This window comes from Oryx dammah, unplaced genomic scaffold (genome assembly GCF_014754425.2).
Source record: "Oryx dammah isolate SB20612 unplaced genomic scaffold, SCBI_Odam_1.1 HiC_scaffold_21, whole genome shotgun sequence".
Classification (NCBI taxonomy): Eukaryota; Metazoa; Chordata; class Mammalia; order Artiodactyla; family Bovidae; genus Oryx; species Oryx dammah.
In genome coordinates this window covers 41,991,141-42,009,956 of record NW_024070205.1, presented here as the reverse complement: position 1 = coordinate 42,009,956, position 18,816 = coordinate 41,991,141, and the positions used below count along the sequence as shown (strand labels likewise).

At 39.2% G+C, this 18,816-nt stretch overlaps 1 protein-coding gene across 1 annotated transcript in view; it reads left to right on the top strand.

Annotated features, from left to right (window-relative positions):
• Positions 1-18,816, top strand: part of MROH9 (maestro heat like repeat family member 9) — a 97,773-nt gene that overhangs the window by 30,431 nt on the left and 48,526 nt on the right. Inside the window, exons 7-10 of the mRNA XM_040262840.1 lie at positions 2,020-2,155; positions 3,650-3,654; positions 5,455-5,577; positions 9,712-9,861. Coding sequence (XP_040118774.1) covers positions 2,020-2,155; positions 3,650-3,654; positions 5,455-5,577; positions 9,712-9,861 — 414 coding nt within the window. The remainder of the gene's footprint in view (positions 1-2,019; positions 2,156-3,649; positions 3,655-5,454; positions 5,578-9,711; positions 9,862-18,816) is intronic.

The following is an 18,816-nucleotide window of genomic DNA, read 5'->3' as shown; positions in this document are numbered from 1 at the left end:
CCTGCATCTCCTGCATTGACGGATTCTCTACCACTGAGCCACCTAGGATGGGGGGCGCCCCAGGTAGCCTTACAAAGAAGTATAGGCAGAAAGAATCCAAGGAAGACATTCACAGAAGCAAGAGATTATCTTCCCTTCTACTTAGACCATCACTCCCAGCATTCTAACTTGGTTATACCCTTGGCACATGACCTAGGTCACCTCCTGTTTTTTCAGGAATGACTCCATATAAGTGTGTGTGTGCGCTATGTGTGTGTGAATGTGTGTAAGACTGAGATAGATGTGAGTGAGTCAAGCAACAAGAGATGGTGTATGAGATAAGGGTATATGAGAGTAATACAAAGAAGGAGAAACAGGTCTTGAGATCTCCCTGGAAGGTTGGTTTGACTCTTTTACCACCAACCATTGCTCATTCAACAAAACATCTATCTAGGAAAAGTAATAATTCATCTTAGAGACAAGAAGATTCTGCAGGCCCACTAGTTGAGCAAACCTACATGTGGGCAGAGTCCTAATTGTTTAAAAAAATTGGTAATAATACTCACACCTTCAGAAAAGCAAAATGTCTCTTCCATCTCTTCTTCTACACGTCTGCTTCCCTCTCTATTTACATGTGATCTGACCAAACAAATCAGTCAAGATGAAAACCTAAATATTCGAGAAGCCTATTTGAGAAGCCACAAGGAAGTTGTGTGTGTATGGGGTGGGGGGAAGGTGGGAGGAGAGATACATAAATGTTCTGATAGTAGCTTTTATACCAGAAGCAAATGTACTGAGTTTTTTAAAAATTAATTTTCCTGGAAAGAATTAGAGCAATTGTAGGAAGAAAATTCACACTTCTCCAGTGACTCACAGAGTCATCTGAAGTGTTTCATACATGGAGAAGGAGCATGAAAGTTTTTGGACATTCGCTCCCCAACCCAGTATCCTAAGAATTTGCTAACTACAAATAGGTACCTACTCTATGGAATAGAAACTAACATTAGGTGGAATCTCTAGTATTTCCAAGCACTTTGCTAGGAACTTTCCTTTTTGTCATAAATGTTACCCCCTTAGTTCCCACAATATGTTACAAGGTAGCATTTGTTATATGCATTTCACAGATGAGAAAATTGAGACTCAATAACAGAGCAAGGATTTTAATACATAGTTTGTGTATTCTGACACTCAACTGTAACCATAGTCAGATACAGTAAGCCCCCTACATATAAATCTTCAAGTTGTGATCATTCAAAGATTTGAATGCAAATATGCCAGCTGTTTCATTGTACTACTGTACTTTTCAAAATACTTTACTATAAGATGTTAGATGTTTTATTTTTTTATGTATTTGTGTGAAAAAGTATTGTAAACCTATTACAGTACAGTACTCTATAGCCGATTGTACCTAAGGTAAATTTTTTGGACTTATGAACAAATTGGACTTATGAACACACTCTCAGAACAGAGTATGTTCATATGTGGGGGACTTACTGTGTGTTTGAGTCTGTGTGAGTGTGTGTGCATGTGCGTGCATGTGTGTGCATATCAGACACAAACATTTAACATTGACTATTGGATGTGAGAGTTGGACTGTGAAGAAGGCTGAGCGCCGAAGAATTGATGCTTTTGAACTGTGGTGTTGGAGAAGACTCTTGAGAGTCCCTTGGACTGCAAGGAGATCCAACCAGTCCATTCTGAAGGAGATCAGCCCTGGGATTTCTTTGGAAGGAATGATGCTAAAGCTGAAACTCCAGTACTTTGGCCATCTCATGAGAAGAATTGACTCATTGGAAAAGACTGTGATGCTGGGAGGGATTGGGGGCAGGAGAAGAAGGGGACGTCAGAGGATGAGATGGCTGGATGGTATCACTGACTCAATGGATGTGAGTCTGAGTGAACTCCGGGAGTTGGTGATGGACAGGGAGGCCTGGCGTGCTGCGATTCATGGGGTCGCAAAGAGTCGGACACAACTGAGCGACTGAACTGAACTGAGCTGATGCTTAGCAAATGTATTTTTCTACTTTGTTTGTTCACTAGGCAAGTGTTAATGCTCCATGTTTGGGTGTCCTGGCAGCAGAGTTATCTCTTTTGTGTTCTCATTCTGATCCCTCAATCACACAACAGGCATTTGTGGGAATGTATCACCTCCTCTGCATTGCAAAGTGTCAAAGCGGTAAGATTCATCTTTTCTAAGGGTTATGAAGAATCTGTTCCTGATTATTCTACCGTGGGTTCCCAGGAGGTTCTACGTCTGTAGATTTCTAAATCCTGCCCCAAGATCTATAGCTCCATTTATCAAAATGTATTTTTAAATCTTTTTTAGAATTATTTTTAAAATGTTATAGTTGGTTCTTCAATATGTATCCCTGGGTCAGGAATATCACCCGGAGAAGGAAATGGCACCCCACTCCAGTATTCTTGCCTGGAAAATCCCATGGACAGAGGAGCCTGGCAGGCTATAGTCCATGGGGTCACAAAGAGTAAGACATGACTGAGTGACTTACACTTTCACTTTCATACTTAGATTAGTGTCAGGGTGTTACTGGCAGGGACAGAAATGCTGGGTGGAGGCAGGGAAGAAAGAGAAGAAAAATTACCAGTCAGTTCAGTTCAGTTCAGTTGCTCAGTTGTGTCCGACTCTTTGCGACCCCATGAACCGCAGCATGCAGGCCTCCCTGTCCATCACCAACTCCCAGAGTTCACCCAAACCCATGTCCATTGAGTTGATGCCATCCAGCCACCTCAACCTCTGTTGTCCCCTTCTCCTCCTGCCTTCAATCTTTCCCAGCATCAAAGTCTTTTCCAATGAGTCAGTTCTTCACCTCAGGTGGCCAAAGTATTGAAACTTCAGCGTCAGCATCAGGCCTTCCAGTGAATATTCTGGATTGATTTCCTTTAGGATGGACTGGTTGGATCTCCTTGCAGTCCAAGGTCAGACTCTCAAGAGTCTTCTCCAACACCACAGTTCAAAAGCATCAGTTCTTCAGCACTCAGCTTTCTTTACAGTCCAACTTTCACATCCATACATGACCACTGGAAAAACCATATGGGACTCTTAAAAAGAGGCATTCTTTTTGTCTCTAATGCAGCATCAAATAGAATTCTTGCTTCAATGATGAGGGAAAAGATGTAAATAAATGCTATTCCAGTCTACCTAACAAAGCGTGAGGGCAAGACCTTATGGTATCAAACTATTTTGAAGTACTTAAACAGAGAACAGATTTGCCCTCCCATAATAAACTGTTTAAAGACAACAGATAACAAAGCACAATGATTCTTGAGAGAAGAGAACAGATGAATAAATAAAGCAGAGTCTACAATTGATTGAGTTTACAACCTAGAGTAAGTTTCTAGGCTGCAGCCCAGAAATGAGCAACCCAAGGGTCCCAAGTAGAAAAGACAGAATTGGGAATCCAGAAGGATCAAGATATCTAGAGTTCACATGGCAGAGTACCAGAAAGGAGTGCTCCAGAGATCTGCAGAGAGTCCATTTAACTATTAGCTATGTAGGAAAACTACCTGCTGTTTGTGGGGTGAGGGGTAATACCCAAAATGGTTAAAGAGGTAAAAGCACTGAATTCCAAAAGACTGGAAATGGTGCCCATGCCTATAAGCTAGAATTTGAAACTTCATAATTCACAAGTAATAAAGCAGATTACTCAAAGAGATTTGGTCTCATCAGGAGGAAAAACTTATCCCTGAATTACTTTAGTGCCATTCAGCCTGTCTGTGTTAGTTGCTCAGTTGTGTCTGACTCTTTGCAGTCCCACAGACTGTAAGCCAGGCTCCTCTGTCCATGAAATTCTCCAGGCAAGTATACTGGAGTGGGTAGCCATTCCCTTCTCCAGGGGATCTTCCTGACCCAAGAATCGAACCTGGGTCTCCTGCCTTACCGGCCAGAGATTCTTTACCATCTGAGCCACCACAGAGTGTCAGAGGGAATGTGAAATGATACAACTTTGGAAAATAATTTGGCAGTATCCTAAAAAGTCAAACACATCTATCATATGATCCAGTCATTCCTCAGTCATTCCTAAAAGAAGTGAAAGTTAATATCCACTCAAAGACTTGTACATGAATGTTGACAGGATCTTGTTTTTTTAATAGCCCAAAACTGGAAACAATCAAATGTCCACCAAGACACCAATGAATACACAGATGATGGTATAAACGTACAGTGGGGTAGTATTCATCACAGAGAAATCAATCAACTATTGACAAATACAATAATGTGAATGAATTGCAAATAATTTTGCTGAATGAAAGATGCCAAGCAACAGAAGAGCAGCACATACTAAATTGCTCCACTTATTTGAAATTAGAAAATACAAATGCAAGAATGCAGATCTGTATGTATCTTTGAATCAGGAAGTGCTATAGTGTGTATCCAGTAGCAGGTTTGAGCAATTATGAAAGGACAGGAGGATACTTCTGGAGGGAATAAATCTTTTTTATTGCAGTAATACTTTTATGGGCATATACATATATATAACCAGTCCATCCTAAAGGAGACCAGTCCTGGGTATTCATGGGAAGGACTGATGCTGAGGCTGAAACTCCAATACTTTGGCCACCTCATGCAAAGAGTTGACTCATTAGAAAAGACTGATGCTGGGAAGGATTGGAGGCAAGAGGAGAATGGGACGACAGAGGATGAGATGGATGGATGGCATCACCGACTCAATGCACATGAGTTTGAGTGAACTCTGGGAGCTGGTGATGGCCAGGGAGGCCTGGCATGTTGCGATTCATGGGATTGCAAAGAATCGGACATGACTGAGTGACTGAACTGAACTGAACTGAACATATATATAAATATATATATTTGTCATTTGTGAAAGTCGCTCAGTCATGTCCTTTCTGAAATACACTCAGACTCTTTGCAACCCCATGAACTGTAGTCCATGGAATTATCTAGGCCAGAATTTTGGAGTGGGTAGCTTTTCCCTTTAAGAACTTACCAAATTATACACTTTAAATATGTTGTGCATTGACTATATCTCTATAAAGCTGTTAGCAAATAAAAATACAGTTAAAATCTATCTTCTCTAGAACTAAAGACATCTGCACCTGAAGCTTATTTGAGAGCTTTTCTCTTTCTCTATACCACTCCCTCAGTTCTTTGCAAAATGCCTCCAAGTCTGCTCTTTTACCAATAGACTTTCCAACTTAGCAGTAGCTCTTCCATTGCACTGAACTATGGATTTGATGGCCGAAATGTACTTGATACTTGGTCAACCTATTAAAATTATATATGTCCTCCACAGAGGCTTCTCTTAACACTTTATAAATTCTGGGCCAATGTAGTCATAATATTAATATTTTATGTGACTAAACTTCCAGCAGAGAGTTAAACATTCAGAAAACTTTACATTCCCAGAACTGGGCAGGAAGAGGAAACTAGAAATAGCAATGTTATAGAAGGAACCAGTGATCAAATGAAAATCTTAAACTTTCTTCTTTGATACAGAGGGTACTGCAAAAAGTAAAAATAAAAAGTATTATAAGCCTGAAAATCATGGTATGTGGCCTTCTTCCTCTGGTACAGAATTTCTACCCAGGAATTTACAAAAAGACAAAAGTAAAATCGCTCAGGTAACTTAGCCCCGACTTGATCCTATAGCTTTTGTTTCATGTGTAAATTACTTTTAGTGGCAACTTATTTCTTTTTTTTAATATAAATTTATTTTAATTGGGGGTTAATTACTTTACAATATTGTATTGGTTTTGCCATACATCAACATGAATCCGCCACAGGTACACACGTGTTCCCCATCCTGAACCCCCCTCCCTCCTCCCTCCCTGTACCATCCCTCTGGGTCATCCCAGTGCACCAGCCCCAAGCATCCAGTATCATGCATCGAACCTGGACTGGTGATTCATTTCATATATGATATTATAAATGTTTCAATGCCATTCTCCCAAATCATCCCACCCTCTCCCTCTCCCACAGAGTCCAAAAGACTGTTCTATACATCTGTGTCTCTTTTGCTGTCTCACATACAGGGTTATCATTTCCATCTTTCTAAATTCCATATATATGCATTAATATACTGTATTGGTGTTTTTCTTTCTGGCTTACTTCACTCTGTACAATCAGCTCCAGTTTCATCCACCTCATTAGAACTGATTCAAATGTATTCTTTTTAATGGCTGCGTAATACTCCATTGTGTATATGTACACAGCTTTCTTATCCATTCATCTGCTGATGGACATCTAGGTTGCTTCCATGTCCTGGCTATTATAAACAGTGCTGCAATGAACACTGGGGTACATGTGTCTCTTTCAAATCTGGTTTCCTCGGTGTGTATGCCCAGCAGTAGCATTGCTGGGTCATAAGGCAGTTCTATTTCCAGTTTTTTAAGGAATCTCCACACTGTTCTCCATAGTGGCTGTACTAGTTTGCATTCCCACCAACAGTGTAAGAGGGTTCCCCTTTCTCCACACCCTCTCCAGCATTTATTGCTTGTAGACTTTTGGATTGCAGCCATTCTGACTGGTGTAAAATGGTACCTCATTGTGATTTTGATTTCCATTTCTCTGATAATGAGTGATGTTGAGCATCTTTTCATGTGTTTGTTAGAGTGGCAACTTATTTCAACAAAATTTATATTAAAAGATTTTTTTCTGTTTTATTTAAATTAAATTCAGTAAAGCAAAGAGTAAATGATAGAGTATTTGGCTTCTTGATCTTCATCTGTTAATAAGAATCATGCCTATTATTCCAGAACATAGCAATTTACATTATTTACTAGATAATTCTTATAGAAAGCAAAATGAGGTAAGTGTTTCCTAGTTGTTATGCTTCTTTTTGTTTGGCTAATAAGTTACTAAAGATGGAAAACGTCTGGTTTTCTAGAAAAATTAGTGAAGTCAGAAATTAAGAGGTTTTACAATGCTATTATAATTTACTTAGCAAACATCAAAATAATTTGGTATATATTTTAAAAACTATTAAATTTTAAACATTTCTTAAGTTTAAGTGATGATAAACCTTAGCACTAAGTAAGTAATTTCTACTTTGACCCAACCTTAGGGAAAATCATGAGACTACATCTCTATACAGCCCTTCATCTTCTTCAAAGTATATATGCTTATTCATATGCTTGAGAGGTCATCTGGCACAGGTGCCTGAATCATACTGTCCAGCTGATGCTCTTCTAGCTACACAGGAATCAAGAGTTCAGCAAAACTGGCTGGAGAGGCCCTTCAGGCCAGCTTATCTCTTGAATCGAAGGGTCTTAGATTTTCTCCTAAAACTACATACATAAAGCAGTGCCTTGCCCTCCCACACTGAGGCAGATAGAATTGTGGGAGGCTGTGGAGATATGGAAGCAATACATCTCAAATAATAGAATAGAAGAGACCACATAGATATCCTTAAACATGCACCTGCATACTGATGCATCTTTCCAAAATCAAGCGTTACTCATAATCCACCTCCTCTCAGAAGTCAGAAGCCTGGTTAACTATAAAGTTTTCCATTTATATGAAGAAACTAAGCATCCATCTAGGTTTACTAGAAAGTCCTTCTACATTCCTCCATTCTTAACTCCAGAGCCCTAGAATTGAAATCCTGAGACCCACAATTAGCTAGTGAGCGTAGCACTAGCAGCCTCCTCAGGGTCTGTCTCTTTCAAGTGGTTTTTGAAGCTTACTATATCCACTTCCAGCTTAGTGTCCTCTCACCTGACTTCAATGTCCATAAGAGTTAGAAACCCTGGATTTGGGGAGGGTGCCCTGGGCCCTTGTGTTCATGACCTCTATTACTCAGTTCCCAACTGTGAGATCAAAACAGGCCTAGGACAGCGCTGTGTGCAAGAGCAGTAGCTAAAACATCCGGAGGTAGGAACTTTTAGAGGTAGATTGGGACAGGTGGGCGAGAGAATCTAAGCTTGTAGTAAGGAAACCAACAGGACCATTTACAACAACAAAGTCCAGAGGATGCAAATAGGAGTTTACACATCAAGGTTTTTAGCCAAGAGAGCTAGATCACGTTTTATAAGGAAGTCTATCATTTGATGTACTCTACTGTCATATCTATACCTTTGTTACTGAGTCCAAGTTCATACCACTCACCACACAATAGGCCAATAAATCAACAGACAAGGTGCTGGAATAAGAGATAGCAACATATTTGGAAAACCAGAAAACCCAAGAAGATGATAGACTAGTATCCCAAGGAACCATCTTATTGGACTTAGAATTTAAGCTTCTTTTATATTAAAAACGGAGGAGGTGTGGCTGGTTGTTGTAAACTTATTGGTACTGGAATCCTTTTTTCCTGAACCTGTCCAGGTTGGTCTGGTCACAATGCTCCTATAAACCTTCAGAAAGACAACTGTTATTTTCTTTTCTTTAACATTTGACCTCTATATGAATGGAAATGTGTTATACTTTAAAGGTCAAGCCTGGGAGGAAGAACATTGTTGAGAAAGGGCTAGTATGTATATGTCAGGCTATAGGCAACACTCTTTTACTATTTGAGATAAAAGTGCAGAGCCAGCATTTCTAATCACAGGTTATGGAACACAAAGGCTAGAGTTAAAGGAATAGATCCAGTATGGAGTCAGGTTTGTTTTTCTCCATTCTACCTTCACATGACAGAAACTTCTAACACTATCTCTAAGTTTCACTAGGAATTGCTCCTTCCACAACTGTTAATAAACACTAAGCTATTTTGTTGAATAAACAAATATCCCCAAAGAGTATCCCCTCTTCAGTGATTTTTTTTAACTCAGCATCTTGTATAATCAAATCTGACTTTCTCAAAGTATAGCCAACTATGATATTCTGTTCACCTCACTAAGCCTTAGTGACCATCCTTTATCTTTCTTTCATAGCTTTCCAAAAATACTATACCTCATATGTCTGCTCAGTAGGAGGGAGCCTGGTGGTCATCAATTTTCAATTAGACCTCAATCCTTCCCTACTGACCAGAAAGATGTATGCTCCATTCCCTTAACAGGGATGCTGAAAAGCCGTTATTGGCAATACTGAATACTTTCTGTATTTCAGAGAATGGCATACACACACACAAAAGAACTTTTGTATATATACATATACATTTAGAAAGGGAGAAAATGTTGTTCATTCATCTTTCTTAACTGAGAGATCCATAGTACTGTGATTTTGTTCTCATTTTATGGTCCATGGATGTTCCTCTAACTTTAAAAAGAGATTGTCTGAATTACAGTTGTGCCTCAATCATAAACATATGTGCTCTTTTTTCTCTTCCCACTTCTTGATGCTTCTCTGAAAAAGAGAAAAATACATACCCTTCAATGGCCCTTCCTTTCTTATCCTATCCTTTCCTTCATCTTCTACAAATCATGCTTGTTTTGGATCTGAACAAGCTTATTTCCAAAGCTGAAGAACTTCACAATAGTTTTTAGTATTTGAATAGCTGAATACCAATCATACCAATATTTTATAGTTGCTCTAAATTTTAATGCCATGGTTTCCCATTTCTCCCTGGCTTGCCCCAGAGCTGACTTATTCAGATGAAAATGTTTTAATTGCTTTAAAAATACGATGAAAAATAAGTATGATTAAGTTTGAATGACAGTCATCTTAATACTAATACAGTGTAAAGTGTAATTTTTAATATGTTTAATGGAGAAAGAGGCTGACAACAGCAAAGGTACCTAAGACCCACAAAAAATCATGTAGCTGTCTTTGTTGATATAAGTAAGATGTGAGATCATGATTCTTCTTTTTGGTTTCAGAGTGTAGGAAAAACCTTATTGCCACCCTTGCTGACTGACTTTGTGTGGAGTCTCCTCATGAAACTCTCTGTACCTGATCAATCAATTGCATCTGAGGCAGCAACCATACTGAAATTGACTCTGGAATGTAATGCCCATAAGGTCACCATGGTAAGACATTTCACAATGAGTGGAGGAGTGCAGAGTACATCCTCTAATGGGCTTTTTCTGCCTTTGTTATATGCCTACTTCTTTTCATATATATTTCTTACCATTGTTCATTATGTCACTTCAATCAAATGAAGCTTTTTGTGTGAAATAGTTCAAGCATGCAGAAAAGTTTCAAAACTAGTGTAATGAACATCCAACCACCAATCATACCAAATTGTAACATTTTGCTATACTTGCTTCAAATTTTAAAGAAATATATTAACAACAATAAAATAGTACAACTATAATTGAAATACCCTGTACTATTAAGGAAAGTTTTAAGAGCCCTCAGTTTGCTGTAGGGCTGGCCACATATTTGTGGGTCCCAGTGCAAACTAAAATGTAGGACTTCTTATTCAAAACATAGAAAAAAGTAGTATTAAATGTACAAACATATGAAGCTCCCCCTCCTCAATTTATCATGGTGTTATTTTCTAATTAAAAAAAAAAAACAACTAAAATTTTAAAATTTTAGCATGAATTCTGCAGTCCACCTTTATATTGTGCAATGCCAGTTATAGATGCAAATAAAGACCACACAACTTAACAAAATACTATAATTCCTATTTCATAGCTTATGCATGCATATCCAATTTATTCTTACCGAAAGAGTTATAAACACTACACAAAACTAACTTAATTGTCTTTATTCAACTTCTTGTCATTCACATGTTCTTTAACACTCTCTATCACCATCTTACTCATGAATAAGGAAAGATAGGAAGGAAAACAATTTATGGATTGCCACATCTTTCTCTTTCCTCTGTGTTGTCATTTTCAGCCTAATTGATTGAAGCATCAATAAATGCTTATCTTATACCTGTTTTGATTTCCCACTGAACCCCTACACATTAATGTAGCCACTGGAATTCTACGGACTTAGGGCATTGTGAATGCTACCTCTGAAAGGGGCTACTGACTCACGTTCTTGGGCCTGTCTGGTGGCTCAGCTGGTAAAGAATCCACGTGCAATGCAGGAGACCTGGGTTCAATCCCTGGGTTGGGAAGATTCCCTGGAGAAGGGAACAGCTACCCACTCCAGTATTCTGGGTTGGAGAGTTCCATGAACTGTATAGTCCATGGGGTTGCAGAGTCGGATACGACTGAGAGACTTTCACTGACTCACATATTGGACTTATATCCTCCATGTGACACAGGCTCCATTGTCCTTTGGGACTTTATTAAAAAACACAAGCTAAAGGGAAAACTTATTAAAAATTCAATATAGTGACAGCAGAAGTTTAACAAACTGATGAACCTTCAGCACATGGAACCTTATGCAGATGCATAGGTCATATGCCCATTAAACCAGCTCTGATGGAGACATAAGGGCTGAACTCCCAGTTCCCGCTCTTGACATAGCAGTGTTACGTGATTATAGATAAACTGAGTGCTTGCACACAAATTCAGAGAACAAGAAAAAGGAAGTAATGCTTCTTACAAACTCCCATGCTAATATAGTCAGGAGCATTCCAAAAGGCAAGCAGAGCAAAAGAGAAAGCTTGAAGGCAACAGTCATTTCCTTAACAAAATAAAGTTCTCCTCTCATGCAGTGAGGGAAGGAATCTAGGTAAAGCCATACCAGATTGCAGAGAGGAAGAGAAGCCAAATAGAAAACTAGATGTGTAAAACCAGCCTGCTCTACAAAAATCATTAACTAGAGAGAAAAAATGAACAAACTGGGGTTTAGCAACTTATTTCCCCAGCTCCCACAAACAATTGAACTACTGAATACAGTGGATTCTTGTCTTGAACAGGGTTAGGCATCGCAGCATTGTTTATAATAGCCAGGACATGGAAACAACCTAGATGTCCATCAGCAGATGAATGGATAAGAAAGCTGTGGTACATATACACAATGGAGTATTACTCAGCCATTAAAAAGAATACATTTGAATCAGTTCTGATGAGATGGATGAAACTGGAGCCAATTATACAGAGTGAAGTAAGCCAGAAAGAAAAACACCAATACAGTACACTAACACATATATATGGAATTTAGAAAGATGGCAATGATGACCCTGTATGCAGGACAGCAAAAAAGACACAGATGTGTATAACGGACTTTTGGACTCAGTGGGAGAGGGAGAGGGTGAGATGACTTGGGAGAATGGTATTGAAACATGTATAATATCATGTAAGAATCGAATTGCCAGTCTATGTCCGACGCAGGATATGGCATGCTTGGGGCTGGTACGCGGGGATGACCCAGAGAGATGTTGTGGGGAGGGGGGGTGGGAGGGGGGTTCAGGTTTGGGAATGCATGTACACCCGTGGTGGATTCATGTCAATGTATGGCAAAACCAACACAGAATTGTAAAGTAAAATAAAAAATAAATTAATTTTAAAAAAAAGTAAACTGTGTTAGTAAATGTAAAAACAAATAAATAAAGTCAGTTATAAGGAAAAATTGCATTAAAATTTTCCTGAAAATCTCCTAAATTTCAAATATAGTTGTGGGCTTAAAATTTCTAATCTAATCCAGCACATCCTTCCTTGAGGATTGAAGAAAATAGTCTTTTCTACAATTGAACATACAGTAACATAGCCGGCTTGTTTTAGGGGCATGCTGAATTTATTGTAGTAGGGGGAGGATGAGAAGAAAAAGCTCCAAACCTAATATTTAAGAGATCTGTAGAGGAGAACAATGGTTTATGTCTTCCATCTCATGTTCACCTTGGTAGGATGAATATTTTATAGTAAACACTTGTTTAGAGTAAAGGGTTGAATGTATGCTAAGTTGCTTCAGTCAATTCCAACTCTGTGATCCTATGGACTGTAGCCTGCTGGGCTCCTCTGTCCATGGGATTCTCCAGGCAATTATACTGGAATGGGTTGCCACGCCTTCCTCCAGGGGATCTTCCCAATCCCAGAATCGAACCTGTGTTTCCTGAGACTCCTGCATTGCAGGTGGATTCTTCAGTGCTGAGCCACCAGGGAAGCCCCAGAGTAAAGGGTTATACACAGATAATTCAATTGTACATTAGGAAACTGCAATGGAATGTAAATTTACATCAACCAACTTTTCAGCTTATAACCTCTGAGAAGCATTTTTGAAATAAGAAGCAAGGTACTCTGGGTAGAGTAAGCTTGATGTTGAATATACAACCCTTGGTTTGAGAAGAATTCAGGTCTAGCTAAAACTCTCATTTAAAAGTGAAGAGGGGTTGGAGACAAGATGGTGGAGTAGAAGGACCTGAGTTTGCCTCTTCTCACAAATGCACCAAAATCACAACTAACTGCTGAACAATCATTGGCAAAAAGGACTGGACCATACCAAAAAAGATATTCTACATCAAAGGCACAAAGAAGAAACCACAGTGAAACAGTAGGTGGGGCACAATAGTCATATAATCAAATCCCATACCACTCAGGTGGGTAACCCACAAACCGGAAAATAATAATGCCACAGAAATTCTCCCAGAAGTGAGAGCTCCAAGTCTCACGCCAGGCTCCCCAGCTTAGGGGACCAGCATAGGAGAAGGAATCTTCAGAGTATTTGGCTTTGAAGATCAGTAAGGCTTGACTGCAGGAGGTCTGCAAGACTAAGAGAAACAGAGACATCACTCTCGGAAGGCATATACAAGTTCTTGTGTGTAACAGGATCCTGGGCCAGAACTACCTGCTGGTCTGGGAGGGTTTCCTGAGAAGGCAAGGAGAAGCTTTGGCTCTCTCAGGGGTCATAAAAGCTGGTGGTAGACATACTGGGGAGTGTTCATCTACATGAGTAAAATATCTTGTTTGGGTCTTTGGCACCAAGACCTGGCCCCATGCAACAGCCTGTAGGCTTCAGTGCTGGGGCTCTTCAGGTCAAACAACAGAGTGGGAACACAGCCACACCCATCAGCAGACAGGCTGCCTAAAGACTTCCTGAGCCTGCAGCCACCAACAGATACACCCCTTGACATGTCCCTGTCTGCAAGAGAACTATGACCCATTTCTACCCACCAGAGGGCAGGCACCTACTCCTCTCACCAGGAAGCCAGCACAAGCCTCTAATCCAGCCTCCCCCCACCAGGGGGCAGACACTAGAGTAAGAAAATCATAATTCCACAGCCTGCAGAACTGAGTGTGCAAACACAGGTCAGAAACCACCCTGGGGCCAGTTAGTTCCTGGCCATTGGGTAATAAGAGGAAAAGGTATTGCTGTGATACATAGGGCCACTTCTCCAAGGTCAAGAAACATAACTAACCTACTACATGCATAAAAATACAAATAGAAATTTAGAAAAAAGGCCGAGGAAAGATGGCAAAGAAATGTTCCACACAAAGGAACAAGATAAAACTTCAGCAGGACAACTAAGTGAAATGAAGTGGTAAAAAGCAATCTATCCAAGAAAGGAGTTCAGAGTAATGAACATAAAGATGATTCAAGAACTTGGGAAAATAATGGATTCACAGAATAAGAAGTTACAAGAAGTTTTTTTTTAATCAAGAATACAATCAGTTTAGTTCGGTTCAGTCACTCAGTTGTGTCCGACTCTTTGCAACCCCATGGACTGCAGCACGCCAGGCTTCCCTGTCCATCACCAACTCCCAGAGCATGTTCAAACACATGTCCATTGTCGGTAATGCCACCCAACCAACTCATCCTCTGTCATCCCCTTCTCCTCCTGCCTTCAATCTTGCCCAGCATCAGGATCTTTTCTAATGAGTCAGTTCTCCACATCAGGTGGCCAAACTATTGGAGCTCCAGCTTCAGCATCAGTCCTTCCAATGAATATTCAGGACTGATTTCCTTTAGGATTGACTGGTTTGATCTCCTAGCAATCCAAGGGACTCGCAATAGTCCTCTCCAACAACACAGTTCAAAAGCTCAATTTCTTGAGCACTTTCAATCTCTTTGAAGCCCAATTTCTTTGGGCTTCCCTGGTGGCTCAAATAGTAAATAAACCACCTGCAATGTGGGAAACCTGATTTCAATCCCTGGGTTAGAAAGATCCCCTGGAAAAAGGAAAGGTTACCCACTGCAGTATTCTTGCCTGGATAATTTCATGGAAAAAGGAGCCTGGTGGGCCACAGTCCATGGGGTTGCAAAGAGTTGGACACAACTGAGTGACTTTCACTTCACTTCATGTGCAGGGGTGTGTGTGTGTGTCTGTGTGTGTGTGTATATACAACTTGGGTTTCAAGAATACAATAACTGAAATGAAAAATACACTCAAAGGAATTAACGGTGGAATATGTGAGGTAGAAGAATGAATCAGTGAGTTGGAAGACAGAGTGTTGGAAGACAGAATATTGGAAATGACTGCTGCAGAACAGAATAAAGAAAATAGAATGAAAAGGAGTGAGAACAGTTTAAGAGACAACTGGGTCAAATACACCAACATTCACATTATAGATGTCCCAGAAGTAGAACAGGGAGAGAAAGAAGCTGAGAAAATATTTGAAGAGATAACAGCTGAAAATGTCCCTAACACAGGAAAGGAAACAACCACCTAAGTTCAAGAAGCACAGAGAATCCCATACAGGACTAACCCAAGCAAGAACACGCAGAGACACACTGTAATCAAATTGACAAAAATTAAAGACAGAGAAAACATTAAAAGCAACAAATAACATAACAAAGAAATTCCCAAATAGTTATCAATTGATTTGTTAGCAGAAACTGCAGACCAAGAGGGAGTGGCATAATATATTTAAAGTGATAAAACAGAAATGATCTCATTCAGATTTGATAGATAACTCAAAAGCTTTACATACTAGCAAAAGCTACAAGAATTCAGCACTACCAAACCAGCTTTACAATAAATGCTAAAGAAACTTCTCAAAGTGGAAAATAAGAGACTACAAGTAGAAACCAAAAAAATTATGAAAGTGGTAGCTCACCAGTAAAGGCAAACAGTTAATGTAGGAAATTATCCACAGACAAATATGATATCAAAATCAGTAATCATGAGAGAAGAAGAGTACAAATGCAGGATATTAAAAATGCATTTGAAATTAAGAGATAAGGAATTTAAAATAATCATGCACATATATATAGACTGCTATCCTAGTGAAGGTGATGAAATTCCAGTTGAGCTCTTTCAAATCCTGAAAGATTATGCTGTGAAAGTGCTGCCCTCAAAATGTCAGCAAATTTGGAAAACTCAGCAGTGTCCACAAGACTGGAAAAGGTCCATTTTCATTCCAATCCCAAAGAAAGGAAATGCCAAAGAATGTGCAAACTACCACACAATTGCACTCATCTCACACACTAGTAAAGTAATGCTCAAAATTCTCCAAGCCAGGCTTCAGCAATGCATGAACCATGAACTTCCAGATGTTCAAGCTGGTTTTAGAAAAGGCAGAGGAACCAGAGATCAAATTGCCAACATCCCCTGGATCATGGAAAAAGCAAGAGAGTTCCAGAAAAACATCTATTTCTGCTTTATTGACTATGCCAAAGCCTTTGACTATGTGGATCATAATAAACTGTGGAAAATTCTGAAAGAGATGGGAATACAGACCACCTGACCCGCCTCTTGAGAAACCTATATGCAGGTTAGGAAGCAGCAGTTAGAACTGGACATGGAACAACAGACTGGTTCCAAATAGGAAAAGGACGTCAAGACTGTATATTGTCACCCTGCTTGTTTAACTTATATGCAGAATACATCATGAGAAACGCTTGGCTGGAGGAAGCACAAGCTGGAATCAAGATTGCCGGGAGAAATATCAGTAACCTCAGATATGCAGATGACACCACCCTTATGGCAGAAAGTGAAGAGGAACTAAAAAGCCTCTTGATAAAAGTGAAAGAAGAGAGTGAAAAAGTTGGCTAAAAGCTGAACATTCAGAAAAGTAAGATCATGGCATCTGGTCCCATCACTTCATGGGAAATAGATGCAGAAACAGTGGAAACAGTGCCAGACTTTATTTTTTTGGGCTCCAAAATCACTGCAGATAGTGATAGCAGCCATGAAATTAAAAGACACTTATTCCTTGGAAGGAAAGTTATGACCAAACTAGAAAGCATATTAAAAAGCAGAGACATTACTTTGCTGACAAAGGTCCGTCTAGTCAAGGCTATGGTTTTTCCTGTGGTCATGTATGAATGTGAGAGTTGGACTGTGAAGAAAGCTGAGCACTGAAGAATTGATGCTTTTGAACTGTGGTGTTGGAGAAGACTCTTGAGAGTCCTTTGGACTGCAAGGAGATCCAACCAGTCCATTCTGAAGGAGATCGATCCTGGGTGTTCTTTGGAAGGAATGATGCTAAAGCTGAAACTCCAGTACTTTGGCCACCTCATGCGAAGAGTTGACTCATTGGAAAAGACTTTGATGCTGGGAGGGATTGGGGGCAGGAGGAGAAGGGGATGACAGAGGATGAGATGGCTGGATGGCATCACTGACTTGATGAACATGAGTTTGAGTGAACTCTGGGAGTTGGTGATGGACAGGGAGGCCTGGCGTGCTGCAATTCATGGGATCGCAAACAGTCGGACACAAATGAGCGACTGAACTGACCTGATCCCAAATGTCATGGTAACCGCAAATCAAAAATTTGTAATGGTTATACACACAAAAAAGGTATCCACACACAACAGTAAAGATGGTCATCAAACCACAAAAGAAGAAAGGGAGGAAAATATCTACCAAAAACAAATCCGAAACTATTAACAAAATGGCAGTAAGAACCCACATATTGATAATTACCTTAAATATAAATGGAATAAATGCTCCAACCAAAGACATAGATTGGCTGAATGGATACAAAAGTAGTACCCATATATATGCCGCCTACAAAAGATCTACTTAAGATGTAGAGACATATACAGACAAAAGTGAGGTGATAGAAAAAGATATTCCATGCAAATAGAAATCAAAAGAGAGCTGAAGTAGTAATACTTATCAGACAAAATAGACTTTAATATAAAGCCTGTTATCGGAGACAAAAAAGGACACTACAGAATGATTAAGGGATCAATCCAAGGAATAGAAATAACAATTGTAAATTTCTATGTCCCCCCATCATAAGAAGCACCTCAATACATCAGACAAATATTATTTAACACAAAAGAAGAAAATAACAGTAACACAATCATAGTGAGAATATTTAACATCCCACTTAAATCAATGGACAGATCATCTATCCAAAAAATCAATAAGGAAATACAGGTGACACATTAGACTAGATAGACTGAATTGATATTTAGATGGAGCATTCCATCTGAAAGCAGCAGAATACACATTCTTTTCAAGAGCACATAGGACAGTCTCCAGGATAGATCTGGGCCACAAAGCAAGCCTCATTAAATTTATAAAATTGAATCATATCAAACATCTTTTCCAACTACAACACTATGCGATTAGAAATCAACTATAAGGGAAAAACTAAAAAGCACAAACAAACACATGGAAGCTAAACAATATGTAACTGAACAACCAATGGATCACTAAGGAAGTCAAAGAGAAAATGAATACCTAGAAACAAATGAAAATTAAAACAATGATCTAAAACCTATGGGATGCAGCAAAAGCAGTTCTAAGAGCTAAGTTTAAAGTGATATGCTTATCAAAAAACAAGAAAAATCTCAGAAAAACAGCCTAACTTACACCTAAAGCAACTAGAGAAAGAACAACAACAACAACAAAAATTCAGAATTAGTAGGAGAAAAGAAATCATAAAGATCAGAGCAGAAATAAATGAAATATAGACCAAGGAAAAAAAAGATCAATAAAAATAAAAGATGGGTCTTTGAAAATATTTTAAAAACTGATAAAACTTTAGCCAGACTCATAAAGAAAAAAAAAAAGGAGAGGATCCAAATCAACAAAACTAGAAATGAAAATAGAAAAGTTACAATGGACACAACAGAAGTACAAAGGATCATACTTCTACTAGAAGCAAGCATACATCCAAAAATGGACAATATGGAAGAAATGGACAAACTCTCAGAAAGGTACAATCCCTCAAGACTGAACCAGG